General features: G+C 40.0%; 1 protein-coding gene across 2 annotated transcripts in view; it reads left to right on the top strand.

The window, feature by feature from the left end:
* The window catches only part of LOC140738011 (ADP-ribosyl cyclase/cyclic ADP-ribose hydrolase 2-like), a 43,277-nt gene that overhangs the window by 17,051 nt on the left and 9,663 nt on the right, over positions 1 to 16,563 (top strand). For both annotated transcript variants that reach the window (XM_073064975.1, XM_073064974.1), the window contains exons 4-7: positions 3,433 to 3,568; positions 5,094 to 5,176; positions 8,368 to 8,444; positions 13,201 to 13,293. In XM_073064975.1, coding sequence (XP_072921076.1) covers positions 3,433 to 3,568; positions 5,094 to 5,176; positions 8,368 to 8,444; positions 13,201 to 13,293 — 389 coding nt within the window. The remainder of the gene's footprint in view (positions 1 to 3,432; positions 3,569 to 5,093; positions 5,177 to 8,367; positions 8,445 to 13,200; positions 13,294 to 16,563) is intronic.

Genomic DNA, 16,563 nt, shown 5'->3' with positions numbered 1-16,563 from the left:
AACGACTTCTCCAAAGTCCGGTAATAACTCCCCCATTCCCCACTTCCTCATTTTTTCCATTCCCCATTCTGGTTATCCTCTCACTCTTTCTCTTCTCTTCACCTCCCTTTGGTTCCCTTCTTCCTTTCCTTTCTTCCAAGGCCAACTGTCCTCTCCTATTAGATTCCTCCTTCTTCAGCCCTGTATCTCTTCCATCTATCCCCCTCCCAGCTTCGTACTTCATCCTCTCTCCCACACCAACTCACCTAGTCTTATCTATAACTTCCCCCCACCTTTGTATTCTAGCTTCTGCCCTCTTGTTTTCCAGTCTTGATGAAAGGTCTCAGCCTGAAATGTTGATTGTTTATTTCCCTCCGTAGATGCTGCCTGACTTGCTGAGTTCCTCCAGATCTGTTGCGTTGCTCAAAATTTCCAGCATCTGCAGAAGTTCTTGTGTTCATGGCGGGACTCTAATGTTGTTGTACTATTTATGTAGGGTAACAAGGGGATTACAAGCCTGTCAGCCTGACATCAATGGTGGGGAAGTTATGAGACGGATTTCTGAGGGACTGGATCTACTAACATTTGGATGGGCAGAATATGATTAGGAGGAGTCAGCATGCTTTGTGCATCAGACAATGTACTTGATGAAGAGGTCATCAACAGGATAGATGAGGATAGGGTATTATCTATTTAGAACAAGGCCTTCTACGAGGTCCCACCTGGCAGGCTGGTCAGAAAAGTTAGCTTCCATAGAATCCAGGATGAGGTAGTTAGCTAGATTCAAAATTGGTTCAGGGGTAGAGTGCAGAGCTACCAGGAGCGTTGTATATGAAGGGCCCGAGGATCCCTACCACCCACCCCCACAGTCTCTTTGACCCACTACCATCAGGAAGGATGTACAGGAGCATCAGGACTAGGACTGCCAGACTGGGTAACAGTTTCTTCCCCCAAAGTATGAGACTAATTAATACCCTGCCACCACAGAGGTGTTGTCACTAGGACAGCAAGCTGTTTACTGTTTAGTGTACTGTTCACTTTTTACCCGTGCTGCGCACTTCACATCCATTTTGAATTATATTTAATGAACTTATTTGTGGTAATATTTAGTTTTCTGTGCTGTGTGTGATATATCTATTGTGGGTGCACCATGATCTGGAGGAACATCGTTTCGTTAGGTTATATGTATGTGCAGTCAGATGACGTTAAACATGAACTTAATAGTTTCTTGGAATGGAAACTGGTGACTAATGGTATGCCATAAGGGTTTGTGTGTAGAGCCTTGTTATTCATTATTTATATAAATCAGTGTGGAGCATGTCAACATGCTAGGACATTTCAATATAAAGAAGATATGTTGTGTCTCTTAAAGAACATTAATATGGATAAGTCCTCAGGGTCTGATGGGATATACAGTATCCCAGGTTATTGAGAGAGACAAAATATGAGACTTCTAGGGCCTTGACTAATGCATTCATGCACTCTTTAGTCAATGTTGAGGTCCCAAATGTCTGGAAAATAGTTGACATTTTTCCATTATTCAGGAAAGGATAAAGGGATAATCCTGGAAACTATAAGCTGCTGAGTTCTGGAGAGGATCAATAGGGTTAAGATTTATTGAATGAACATTTGAAAAGCCATGGTCTTTTGCAGGAGAAGTCATGTCTTACTAACTTGAAAGTTTTTCAAGGAGGTGACCACACAGATTGATGAGGGTAGGGCTCTGGATGTTGTTTACATGGATTTTAGTAAGATATTTGACAAGGTCCCTTAAGAGAGATGTATGCAGAAGAGTTAAGTTGAATGGGACCCATGGTGAATTGGTCATTTGGAATTAGAAGGGACTTGCTCATAAATCAACCTGCTCAGACAATAGGACTTATTCTAACTGGAGGTCTGTGACCAATGGTGTTTGGCAAGGTATCTCTGCTGTTTGTGATCTATATAAATGACCTGGATGAAAACATAGATGGGTGAGTTACTAAGTTTTCAGGTGATATGAAGACTGGTGGTGTTGTGGATCGCGTAGAAGGCCAGCAAATGATACAGCAGGATACCGCTGTCGATCATTTGTAGATATGGGCAGAGAAATAGCAGATGCAAAATGTGAAGTGTTGCCCTTTGAGAAACCAAATGTAAAGGGACAATACACTGTTAATAGCTAGACTATTAAATGTGTTGATATGCAGAAGGATTTTGTCTAGGGCTCCCTGAAAGTGGCTATGAAATTTGTTGGGGTGGTAAAGAAATGTATATGGCATGCTTGCCTTTATTAGTTGATCAACTGAGTTCAAGAGTGGAAAGTTAAGTTGCAGCTTTATAAAACTTAAGTTTGGAGTATTGCATCCAGTTCTGGTTGCCCCACTATTGGAAGGATGTTGAGGCTTTGGAGAGGGTGCAGAAGATGTTGCCTGCATTTGAGGGCATTTGCTGTATGCTTTTGTTCTCTGCTGTGGTGGAGGTTCAGAGTAGATATGAGAGGTTTATAAATTTTGAGAGGCATAGATAGAGCAGACAGTTGGTATCTTTTTCCCAGGATTGAATTGTCTAATACCAGAAGGAAAGCATTTAAGATGAAAGGGATGAGCTGCCAGTAGAAGTAGTTGAGACAGGCACAACAGTATCATTTAAGAAGCAGGTACATAGAGGTGTGGTGCTTAGAGATATATATGCAGGATATTTGGACTAGTCAGGTAGACAACAGGGTCAGCATCAACTCACTAGCCCAAAGGGCCTGTATCCATGCTGTTTTGCTCCATGTTTCCTAGGATGGAGTATTTCACTTATGAGAAGTGGCTGAACAGTCCTGATTCTGGATTTCAACCTAAAATATTAATAATACATTTGCCCACAGATGCTGTCCAACCCACTGAGTTCCTCCAATGGATTGTTTGGTGCAATGGGCTTGCTTTAATCTCCCTGGAGCAGAGGAGGCTGATGCGAAATGTGTGATAGAGATATAGAAAATTGTGAGAGGTATAGGGAGGATTGGTAGTAGGACATGCTTCCCATAACAGTCATTAGCACAATACTGAGCAGCTGTAAAATTCTTCAGTTATATATTTCCAAAAAAACATACTTTTATGGTATAAAACTTATTTAAACATCTTACATTTTTGGCTTACTTATTTTTAATTATGTTCTGTGGTTTGGTCTCGAAGACATTGGGGCACCATGGTAGCATAATGGTTAGAGCAATGCTATCACAGCTTGGGGTGTCAACTCCAACTCTATGTGTAAGAATTTTGTACTTTCTTCCTGTGAGCATGTGGGTTTCCTCCGGGTGCTCGTTTCCTCCCACAGTCCAAAGACCTACAATTTAGTAGGTTAGAAAGCTGCAGAACAAGGGCTGTTAAGTGGATTAGTGTCTATGCACAGTTAATAGTTGGCATTGATGTGGTGACCCAAATTGCTTGCTTCTGTGCTATTTGATTCTCTGACTCTTAATTACAGACATTATTCTGGGAAAACACCAAACTTCTTGTGCACCGGTATTCTGATAAAACGAAAAGAATGATGCCTTTGGGTGACACTCTGACTGGATATTTGGCAGATGATTTGGACTGGTGTGGACAGCTTGAGGCTCCAGGTGAGTTGCACAGCTCCTGCACAGGTTTAGCATTCTTATCGACAATACCATGTAGGGTTTCAACTAACTAAAAATACATTTTATTAATCATGTAACTAAAGAATATTAATATTTAATAATAGAATACCTATATTTTTGGATGCTTTCTATATTTTCAAACATAGATTTCAATTATGACATGTAACAAATCTTAATTCATTTATTACATCTGATATTATACACTTCCATTGTGAATAGAAACATTATTATTAAGTCTGATAATTAAACATTATTAATGCATACAAATTAACACAATCTTACAAATTAATGCTATCTTTTCTAATAGGTTAATCATGCACAGAATACTCTTTCAGCTGGGGTCAACTATTGTGTCTGGAGCTCCCAATGCTGCCTTTTGTGCATTAGTGAGACCCTTTGTAAATTGGGGGACCGCTTCATCATGCACCTCTGCACCATCCAGCACAAGCAGGACTTACTGATACTTTAATTCCATTCCCATTCTTGTTCTGACGTGTCAGTCCACGGCCTCCTCTTGTACCATACAAGGCCACCCTCAGGGTGGAGGAGCAACACCTTAAATTCCATCTCGGTAGCCTCCTATCTGATGGCATGAATATCAATTTCTCCTTATAATAAACAAATCTTCCCCCGCCCCATTCTATTCCCCACTCTGACCTTTTGCTACTATGCACCCTAGTTCTAGACTCCCTATTCTGAGGAAATTGTTTCACAGCATTTCGTCTGACAAAAATCCCATTTGTACTAGCAACATCACCCATTCCCATTCTTCTAAACTTCAGTGGATACAGGCCAAGATTCCTCAACTACTAGTTAAAGCTCTCTCAGTCAGGGATGGAATCTTTTAAAGTTACACAGTACTCATTTCTTGGTCAGCACGACCTTCTTCAATTACAGAGATCAAAACTACATTCCATTCTCCAGATAACCAAACCATCTACCTTTCCAGAAAATCCTTCTTTCTTCAAAATACATAAATGATGAACCATGGAAAGGAAATGCAAAGCCCCAAAGCGAAGGGTATTTGTCGGATTTAAAGCTCTATCCCAATATATTCCTACACCTATTATGAGAGATAGATAATCCTTCTCCACACTCCTTCGTTGATTTGTGATGGTGTTGAATTTTGCCATTCTGTCCTTTGTGCCTGATCATGGCTGAAATTTCATGACAGCACAACTTTACTTCAGTGATCCCAGATGCTTTTTATCATTCATCACCATACTTTAAAGATTCGTGATGGTATACTGTAGTCAAAATGTGACATTCCCCCAGTGTGTCACATTGTGTCAGCCTACGTCATGAGCTCAGTTCTTTGGAACAGCCACTGAGAGACGACCAAATAAAATAATCGAGCTAGCCTTGTCTTTCATCAATTAAATTGTCAAAAATTCTCAAGGGTTCAGTGACATCAAAGGCAAAGATCAGTGTAGGCTGTAAGGTGATGAGATGCTATAATTACAAAATTCCGTTCTGTTTTACCTTACCATATTCATATTGTTTACAGGAATCAATTTTCAATCCTGTCCCACTACAACTGAATGTGAAAATAACCCAGTGAATTCCTTTTGGGTAATAGCATCTGAATCTGTAAGTTACCTTTAGAATAATATTCCTAATTATATTATTATCAAAATTTCCTTTGCCTCCTTCAAAAGAGCATGATAAATCCTCTCATGTATATATACAAATGCATTCAAACCCTTACTTTTGAAAGTTCTTTCATTATATTTGCTTATTATGTTTTAATTCAGCAGTGCAACACAGAATAGCATTAAAAACATATACTTGCATCATTTTAAGTTGTAACATAATTGTTACTTAGCATTGAAGTTATTATATTTAGTATTGGATTTTCATGTTTGTCCACCTTTGAATTAGTTCAGGGTTAGGGTGATATCTCAGACACTTTTCTCAGCTTGTTCATAATTAAAATGAGCAGAATACATGCTGGATTTTGGCGGATGTGTAGCAAAATTAAGATTAAACTTCAGAACAGATTTTGTGAGGTCCTCGTGCCAGTGCATTTTATATGTAGCACCTGATTCAAGCTTTCTAGTAAAATTAAACAAATTTATAGTCCCATGTAAGTGCAACATGCATTTTCATTCACACCTTTCAAAGTTTTTCCTTTTTCTTTATGCAGTATTTCCCTTCATGGGAGTAGAGAATTTGACCATCTAAAAAGTGTGTTGTGGTGATACTCTGCAAGGACGGGTGGGCAAACGAGTTTTGTGCTGGACCCCTTGAAAGCAATACTCTGCCTTTCCCAAGACCCAAAGCATTATGTACAATGGATTCAGTCTTGCTTGCAGTAGTTAATGGAAGCGGAAAGAGTATCTTTGTGAAAGGTAGGGGGAAAGGTAGATCATTAAATTGGTAAACTGGTTTATTATTGTGACAGGTACTGAGGCACAATAGAAATCAGTATTTTACATGCCATCCATATAGATGCATTCTTTGAGGTAGTACAAGGCAAAACAGAGGTGAAAAACAGCCTTGGTGTGGAAGATCACAAGATAGCCAGGGCAGTACTAGGCTACGCGACCTTTCAAACCAACCCCATCATACTCCTGGCTGATCTGCCCCAGACCGCAACTGCTCTTCTGTGCAAGTACTACGTAATTCTCAATTCCTGGGTCTTTCAAAAGTGTATCTTACTCTCTTTAAAGGCCTGCAGTACTTTAACCTCCACATCCCTCCAAGGTAGAGAATTTCTGAGATTCTCCTCTTTCCACAAGAAGTAGTTCCTAGGACTTTCATTTTATATGACACACCGTTACCTTGAGTCTTACCCATTGGTGGAAAAATCTCCACATGTACATCATGCTTCAATGGATACTGGCTCAATCTTCTAAACTCCAAAGAAAACAAGGCTAATATTTTAGCAGCTTGCGGGAATACAACTGTCTCACGCTAGTAATTAGCAGAATGAATCTCTTTTGCTCAATCTCCAAAATTATACACAGTACTTGAGGGGCAGTCTCACTGACGCCATGTACAGCTGTAACAATAAATCTGTATTTATGTTTTCTTGGGTTTTTCAAGTTTTGTTTTTCTGAAGTCTGATAGCTTCCTACATTGAACTCCATTTGCCAACGTTTTAGCTTGCGTGCCCAACCTAAATACGTATATTCTGTTACTGAGTCCAAATATCCTCATGTCAACATGTCCTCAAACCTATTGTTATGTCATCAGAAAACATGAATACCTTACACTATGCTTCTTCCCCCATGTCATTTGTATAGCTAGTAACTAACTGATGGCTAGAACTCCACTGTTTACATCTCCCCATGCTAAAAAAGATCCATCTATTTCAACTAAACAATGACCAAAGAGTTCTTCTTTAGGGAGTGGAGAGGAGCTGGAGTCATGGCAAGAAGCACAATGTTAGGGGAAAAGGGACAGCATCACATGAAGAGATACCAGTATCATGTATGTAATATGAAGGTAGAGGTAGGTTTGGGAACTCACGTGGCAGCCCAATAGTGTCAACAGAGGGGGGTAGGTTAGGGGGGTATGCTCAAGGGAGGTGTTGAAAGAACAGACCAGATAACACCTACACCAGAGCATTAACACAACTCTGGCTGGCAATTGACATTTGACATCAGCATCTGAACAAAGTGTGGGAATCATACATGGGTGGATGGCAAGCAACCACTAGGCAGTGGTGTGCTGGGGCAAAGGCATCAACATGGGTGATGCCAACAGGCTTCGTAAACTGATTAGAAAGGTTGGCTCTGTTAAAGGAGTCAAGCTAGACACACTGGAGTCTGTGGTAGAACAAAGGACCCTACGGAAAATCCTGGCAATTCTGGGCAATGTTTCTCACCCTCTGCCTGCCTCCTTGGCTGCACAGAGGAGCACTTTTAGTAGTAGACTAAGACAACTGTGCTGCTCCAAAGAGTGCTTTATGACATCTTTCTTACCCTTGGCCATTCGGTTCTATAATGAGTCAACCTAGAACTGGGGAGGTGATAACCCGCTCCTGTTAGATTGTTCATGATAACTTATTTTTTTATTCTTTCTGTTTATCTTCTAATGTTTATATCAGTGCATTTGTAATGCTACTGTGGCACTGTAATTTCCTTTGGGATCAATAAAATATCTATCTATCTATTATCTGTATAATTGAAAACAAGTTAAATGAAGTTCTGTAACAATGAAGATTTGAAGATATTAAGACAAGTAATTGGGGGTAACATTGGACCAAAGCAGTGATGCATATGGTGGTATAGCAGTTAGCCCATCACTTTATAGCACCAGCAGTCACTGATTAGGATTCAATTTCCTCCATAGCCCGCAAAAATTTGTACATTCTCCCCATGACTGCGTGGGTTTCCCCTAGGTGCTCCGGTTTCCTCCCACATTCTAAAGATGGATGGTTACAGTTAATAAGTTGTGGCCATTCTATGTTGGCACTGGAAACGTGGCAGCACTCGCAGGCTGCAGAGCATAATCTTTGCTGATTTGATGCAAACAACGCATTTCACTGGAAGTTTTGATGTTTCAAAGCACATCTGACAAAGAATGCTAATCAATCTTATGTCCCTTGTTAATAATCCTCCTCTGAAGAGTTTGTATGTTGTCCACAAGAAAGAAAAAATAATTCAACTATTTTCTATCCAAATTTAATTTTATCCCTATTGTCCTTATATTAAAAATAAGCTTTTTTTTAAGTTTATTCTAAACTTTTTTTTTCTTGTGACTTGTTGAGCAGGTTTTGGAAAATCTTATAAAACTTCTGAAATGAATCCATTTACATGTCACTATAATTTCAGTATGCGAAGGGGGCAGAGGGAATTGTGAGCGTGATGCTGAATGGCTCAGTTTCTGATGGAACCTTTCCAAAGGATGGGTAAGAGAATGGATATTATAACTTGTAGAATCAACTTGTGAAAGCTTATCTTATTATGAATTGTCTATAGAATATCCTAATTGAAACAACAATCACTTTCCAGAGCAGAATTTGTATAATTCAACACCTGACAGGCTAGAAATTAGGACAGAACTTGTCTGTTCTATGGCTTAATTGCTAAACATATGGTATTTGCAATGGATGTGGCTGTGAACAGCTTCTCCAACTTTGGATTTGTGTATGTGTGTGTGGGTGAAATTACAGGGGTAGTGAGATGGGAGGTTCATAAGCCTCCTCGGAAGTCCATCTAAAGTGATGAATTGTATGGACAGATTTGCCTTAAAGGCACCATCATATATGCCCTAATGAGCAGCTCACAGGCAGAGTTCAATCCATTGCATTGATTGATATTAGAGTCTGAGGCCTGATGGTTAAGGAGCAGGTAAAGACTAACCTGAAATGCATTAGCAGTTCTATTTTGGTTGGTCTTCCAGCAGGACAGAAAGATGCAGATCCAGCTTCCAACCATGTCTGTCTGTTAGCCCCAGTCTCACATTCCTCCTGCATTTCCCAGTCCTCCTGACTATCAACCACATCACTAATTTTCACAGTTTCAACTCACTGGAACCATCAATTTCTCACACTAAGTTGCTCCAAGCTCCAACTGCTAGTCCCTTATTAGAATACCTTTCTTTTTGTTTCAAAGCATTCTAGGAAATTTGACTAACTGATGTTCTGAACGTATGCTGTTAACAAGAATACAGTAAATGGTGTTTAGCTTTGAAGAGTTGAGTGTCCTACAGCTGAGTACTTAACAGCTAGGAGCTCAGAGGTTCAGTGCCAATATCTTGGGCTCTCTGTGGTTGTCTAAAGAGTGAGTTCTCTGGTAACTGAACATCTAAATTCTGAGGCCCAAGCAGCTGAACAGTTAAATCATAGGGGCCTCTGAATAAGCCACTAACAGTGTAGTTACAAGTCTAAAGCTAAGAACTCTAGTTAAGTACCTAAAGCTCGAAGACCCTGTTGCCAACCATCTTTGCCAGTAGCATTGCTTCTGCACCTGCTGTGATAGAAGATCAAGGAACTGGGCAGCTACCTAACCAAGCAGAGTAACCAAGGGCAAAGGAGAAGGAATGCTAATGACGTAATTGAAATGTCAAGGCAAGAAACCATGGAGACAAAGAACTTTGATTCTACCTAGATAAAATGGCAATCCACTGAACTTGCAATGATATGAAGAATAGTAATGCCTGTAAAATTCAGATTCCCTACATAACCGTTTATAATGCATTAACTTAATGATGGTTTATATTAATAGGTGCAATTCATTGATACTTTATCTATAACTAGCCATTGTTCTCTAACTCATGGGTTTCACCCTAAAATTCACAGGTTGAAGTCATTCTTCAGTCATTATTGCTTTTAAAAGGACATATCTCTCCTTTTCACCATGATTTGGATTTAAATTCCAAGCAACAAAAGCAACTCCATACATTAGGCTCCCAATCAGAATCAATTGTAATTGAACCTCACATCTCAGAACCAGAGGGCTCATAGTGCCCTGAAAGGAACCAAAATATTGGACATAGAAAGCCAGGCAGCCTTGGCTCGGCAGCCACATCTCAAAACCAAATACCAGGATCAGTTTTAGTAAAGAGAGTGGAAAATAATGGAAATTAGCCGGATACTTTTAAATATCTGAAGCTTGAACCCTTATATTTCAGATACAAAGTTTTGAGTCCCAAGTGGGGTTTCTTTTCTGTTTGGAAGTCTGATACCAGCAGTGTATGACAGTGCTAGGTGCTGGTTTGGTATATACAATCCATGGCTTTGATATGAAGATGGGAGATATGAATAGCAAGATTACATATGGCATGAAATTTGGTGATGTTATTGATAGTGAAGATGGTAGTCAAGAACTCCAGGATGATATTGATTGGTTGGCAAAAGGGCAGATGAAATTTAATCCTGATATGTAACATTATTTTTTTTTTACTTTGGGAGAGTAGGGCATGATATGCACAGTGAATGGTAAGGCCCTAAAGAAAATTGAGGAACAGAGGGCCATTGGTTAACAAATCTTAAGATCCCTGAAAGTGGCAGACAGTTAGACTGGAAGGTGTCGGAGGAGCACGGCATACTTGCCTTCATTAGCTGGATCATAGAGAGCAAGGAAGATATGACAGCACTTCATTAAAAATTGGTTAGGCTACAGTTGGAGTATTGTGTGCATTTCAGGAAAGATGATTGCACTGGAGAGAGTGCAGGGGAGATTCACCAAGGTGCTGCCAGGGAAGGAATGTTTCAGTTATGAGGAGAGATGCAAGAGGCTGTTTTTGTAATCCTTCGAGTAGAGGAGGCTGAGGGGTTGTTAGAAGGGGGACCCCTGATAAAAGCCTGCAAAATCACTAGGAGTATAGACAAGGCAAATAATAGTTCCCCAAAACAAAGGAGTCAAAAACTGGAGGACTGAGGTTTAGGATAATGGATAGAAGGTTCACTGAATTTTGTTAGAATTAGAATGTGCTGCTTAATAAGGAGTTGGAAGCAGCTACTTCCACCACATTTAAAATATACCTCGACAACCACTGGAATCACCAGAGCATAGAAGACTGCAAATCCAATGCTGGTAAGTAGGATTACTGTAGATGGTAATAGGTCAGAATGAACATGATATGCTGAAGGTCCTATTTCTATGCTGTATGATTCAATGAATTTAATTTTAATGTGAGGAAGTCACAGCACAGAATAAATCCATTCAGCAGCTGATGCTGATGGTCTTTTTTTCAAATATTGTGTTGCAATATATGTTGCAATAACCTACATTTAAAACACTTTTCCCCTTTCCATAAAACCATAAGACATAGGAGCAGAATTAGGCCATCTGGCCAATTGAGTCTACTCTGCCGTTCAATCATGGCTGATCCCTTTTTCTTCTTCTCCTCAACCCCAGTTCCTGACCTTCTCCCTATAACCCATAAGACCATATTGACTCTTCCATGGAGCAAACTGAGGTAATATCATAACCACAAACACTAACATGCTGAAGGCAATAAACCCACACCCCAATGCCCCATCTGTATACAATGTTTTCTTTCTGAGTGTCAGTAATGAGTGTTGCGTACCCCGTAACTGGGTGTCTAACCAGCAGAGAAAGAAGAATCCGTTGGAGTCTGGTGGTACTATATCTAAAGGTGTTTATTAATAAAAATAAGCAAAACCATATCAATAATGCAAATATACATATAATACAAGGTAGCAGTAATAAACCTAAAAGTGTAGGAATAATAATAATAAGCAATAATAAACAAGCTCTATCGATGTCTAGGGGTAAATGAATTGTCATAGAATATAAAGTTCAGTTCAGTTCATGAGTGCTGAGGTAGTTATGCTTGTTGAGTTGTAATCATTGGAGAGAGAGAGAGAGAGAGAGAGAGAGAGCACGAGATGTAACAGCTACAGCAGCCAAACCTTCCTTTGCTTTCTTAATCCATCGTATCGGTGGGGTCATTCAGTTATGACCCCTCTGGTCTTCAGCCAGACCGTTCTTCTGTGGTGGACTCGTCACTCTGGCATGAGTAGACACACACACAAGTCCCCACCGGCCCTGCTGTAACACTGTGAGCTTTACTGACCGATCTCCTGGTTCGGTCTCCGAAGCCCCCACCTTTCTTGTGGGTTCCAACACTCAATCAGTGTCCACTGGCGTGTCTGGAGGGTGTCTCTCCAGACCTGTCTTATTATCCCTACTAATGGGGTCTCAGCTATCCATCAATTTTGAATGACTGTGTCCATCAAATCAGGCCACTCCTGCAATCCACTGAGCAGCAAAACAGTAAATAATTCAAAAAGGAGTCACAATACAGTAAATCAGCAAACTCCCTCTCTCTCCTATCTGTCGCAAATGTTCTTGCCTGTTTTTCGTCTCTCTTTCTCATGGTCAGCATAGCAACAGTAATAGTTCGTGGTTCTCGGGGGGGGGGGGGATAGTTAACTCTTTACCCCATTGTCCATCAGGTCTGTTCATCACTCATAACATGAGTTGGTCAAGACACTGGTCTGGCCACTCTTAAATGTTTTGTGTACAGATCTGGTTTCACCCTACAGGAAGGATAGAGTAACATCTGAAAGAGTGCAGTAGAGATTCACTAGGAATTTGCCTGCAATGGAGGGCTTATAGGAGTTTGGATAGGCTGGTTTATTCTCACTGTAGGATGAAGAGTGACATTATCGGGTTTTATATAATTATGAAGGGTATAGGTAGGGTAGATCATCAGAGGCTTTTTCCTGAAGTGGGGATGGGGTGTAATGAGAGAATTCATAGGTTTATAGTGAGAGGAGATCATCTTAAGGAGGTCTGAGGGGCAAGATTTTCCACACAGAGGGTGATGGTTATATGAAAAAGTAGGTGGCAGAGGCAATATGATTGCAATGTTTGAAAGGTATTTGGACAGATACTTGAATTGTTACGACCTTTGGATAAGCAGACCCAGGTGCAGATAAAATCAAGACTCAATAGTAGAAATTAATGATGAAGATTTATTCAGAGAATAATACAAAGAATAATCAACTAAGAGCTTACTCAGGACTTGAGCACACAGAACTCAGTGAGTGCTGGTCCAGAGTAACCTTAAATAGAACATAAAACACAAGAATGCCAGTGTGATGGGGAATCAAATGACATCAGGGACCAGATGATGTAAAATAAGTCATATTCCCTCATGACATAAAAGACTTAATTCTTTTCTTTTTGCAGATTTTTTGCAAAATTTGAGCTTCCCAATTGGAATAAAACCAGCATTTCTCAAGTACTTATCTGGGTCATGGACAGCATTGAAGGTCCTGATAGGTAAAGTAAATTTTCGAGTATTTTACATCAAAATGAAACCTCTCTTTCAAATGAGACGACATTTAATTCGTAAGTTATCCCCAGGAAAAGAAATTTGAATTTAGTAAGTAACAAATAATTGCATATATAATCAAGAAAGTCTGCATTAATTTGTGGTTACCCTTTTTAACATAAGTATTAACATTTATGTAATAAACAATTCTGTTTTTTGTTAAGGTAATGCAAATAGGTATTTGATATAAGCAATCACATTTGAAGACCTGTGATTAAAAAACATAACAAACACACATTCCTGTATACAGTCATCATTATTTTAGAAAAAACATTCATTATTAAAATGGAGAAATGACAGGAAGATGAGTTTTATTGGTATTTCTTATGTAAATACAGCATCCAATGTATACATAAGGCACCATAAAATTTAATTGCTAATTGGTTTATTATTTCCCATGTAACGAGATACAGTTGAAAGCTTTGTTCTGCATGCTATATAAACAGATCTTACCATACATAAATATAGCAAATGATAGCTAGTACAAAAAGAAAAAGAAATGGCATTATGCAGAATAACTATATACTACTAAAACTCTCATGCTCCGTCTGTCTGTTTGAGACCTCCAATTAGCCCAAACGGTGCATTACAGCGGCACTTTTTTTTGATTAAATCGACTTAAAATGCGCTAACTTACAGAATGCATGCAAAGTTCAGGGTTATATATTCGTATAAAATTGCTCACTCATCAATCAACGGGCCCGGATTTCCACAACCCGAGCCGATTCCAGCTTTAAAGGAAACCGCAACGTGACACCACGACGCATGCGCACGGCCAGTCTCAGCAGCGCCTCTCGATGCTCTCGGAGCCGATTCAACCTTTAATGGAAACCATTTTTCTTTAATTTCCAAAGTACATCACATCAGACTGCATTACCTTTCTCTCAAAGGATGCCCCAACGGGTCACCCGGTTGTCTAGTATTGTTACAGTTACAGAGAAATATTGCCAGTGCTGGGTTCAAGGGCCATGATGAGGTCGATTGTGAGATCAAGAGTTCATCTTCATTGTACAAGAGGTATATTCAAGAGTCTTATAACCATTGTACAGAATCTGTTTTTGAGCTTGTTATGAGCTTTCATACTTTTGTATCTGCCTGAGGGAAGGGATGATGAGTGGGAAGAGTCTTTGATTACATTGAGGGCTTTCCTGAGGCAGTGGGAACTGTGGACAGATTCAAAGGAGAGGGTGAATTTAATGATAGACTGGGCTGTGTTCATAATTAACAATTTGTGCAGAGCAGTTGTGATAGTAAGCTGTGGTGCATCTGGATCAGATGCTTTCTATGAGTCAAATGCCAAAATTGGTGAGGATCTTTGTGGATACGACAAATTCCTTTAGTCTTCTGAGAAAGTAGAGATGATGGTGTGCTATTTTGGGCATAATATGTACATGATTGGTGATGTTACACCTTGGAATTAGAAGTTCTCAACCAGTTTTGCCTCAGCACCATTAATACAGGCAAGTGTATGTACTCTGCCCTCCAGCTCTTTTGCTTTGCTGCCACTGAGGGAAAAGTTGTTGTCTTGGCACCATGCCACTTGGTTCTCTATCTAGTTTTACTTCATTGTTTGTGATGTCATCTGCAAACTTCTAGATCAGAGATTCCAGACCTTTTCTGTGCCATGCACCAATAATATTAAGCAAGAGGCCTGCCCCATTAAGCTAGGATCTGTCCACACAGTTATGAGTGTAGAAGAAGTATAATGAAGGGCTGAGGATGCATCCTTGTGGGGTACCATTGTTGAGAATAATTGTGGTGGAGATGTTGCTACATACCTTTCCTGATTGAAATCTGTTGGTCAGAAAGTCAAGGATCCAATTACAAAGGGAGATGCCAAGTCCCAGGCCTAGGAGTTTGGAGATGAGATTGTTTGGAATTATGATATTGAAGGCAGAGCTATAGTTAATAAATGGAAGACTAATATAGGTGTTTTTGTTACCTAGATGTTGCTGAGGTGACTGTAGAGCCAGGGAGATATAAACATGCCCAGTTAACATGGTTTGTGATAATAACCATATAACAACTGCAGCACAGAAACAGGCCATCTCGGCCCTTCTAGTCTGTGCCGAACGCTTACTCTCACCTAGTCCCACCGACCTGCACTCAGCCCATAACCCTCCATTCCTTTTCTGTCCATATACCTATCCAATTTTTTTTTTAATGACAATATTGACCCTGCCTCTACCACTTCTACTGGAAGCTCGTTCCACACTGCTACCACTCTCTGAGTAAAGGAAGTTCCCCCTCATGTTACCCCTAAACTTTTGCCCCATAACTCTCAACCAATGTCTTCTTGTCTGAATCTCCCCTACTCTCAATGGAAAAAGCCTATCCACGTCAACTCTAACTATCCCCCTCATAATTTTTAATGATGACGATAAAATAGTTTTCTAATATCTAGCTCTGGATGAACAGAAACATCATTTGAATTTATTTTGGGAAGATTGAACTCATTATCTTCAATGTCTAATGCAAACTCCAGCTCCCCTGCTAACTTCAATCCATAGGACATAGGAGCAGAATTAGGCCATTCAGTCCATTGAGTCTGCACTGCCATTCGTTCGCAGCTGATTTATTTTCCCTCTCGAATCTATTATCTGTAACCTTTGATGCTCTGACTAAACAAGAACCTATCAAACTCCACTTTAAATATACCAAATATCTTGGCATCCTCTGTGTCAATGAATTCCACGGATTCACAATCCTATGGCTAAAGAAATTCCTCCTCACTTCTGCTCTACATGGACGTCCTGACGTCTGAGGCTTTGCCCTTTGGTCCTAGACTCCCCCGCAATAGGAAACATCCTCTCCACATCCACAGTATCTAGGACTTCCAGTGTAAACCCTCTCCTCACTGGTAACTCTCTGAAGTTAAACCAGGCAGCCTGCAGCCTTCATCCCAAACTGAGCTTCTGTCCTTGTAATTACTCCTTCACTAAGGCTACTTATTCCCACTTTCAGTAACCTCAGATGATCATCTCTGAATCAGTATATCTGATAGTGACAGCCACAACCCCTACCATCCACCACTCACAAGCTTTTGTTGTATCTTGATTTGGCTGTTCATATCAAGCTACTCATTTTCCTTTGTACCATTTTGAATCCTATACCCTTGAGATAGGAGTACGCCTCCAAATCTAGCCTCTTAATTATCTCTTATCTATCTTTTCTCTGAAGACATTCTGCAAATCCCAACATATTGTCCAAGCTTTTTG

Source organism: Hemitrygon akajei, chromosome 13 (genome assembly GCF_048418815.1).
Source record: "Hemitrygon akajei chromosome 13, sHemAka1.3, whole genome shotgun sequence".
NCBI lineage: Eukaryota > Metazoa > Chordata > Chondrichthyes > Myliobatiformes > Dasyatidae > Hemitrygon > Hemitrygon akajei.
The sequence above is the reverse complement of the archived record's forward strand: the minus strand, read 5'-3'. Positions and strand labels throughout refer to the sequence as shown.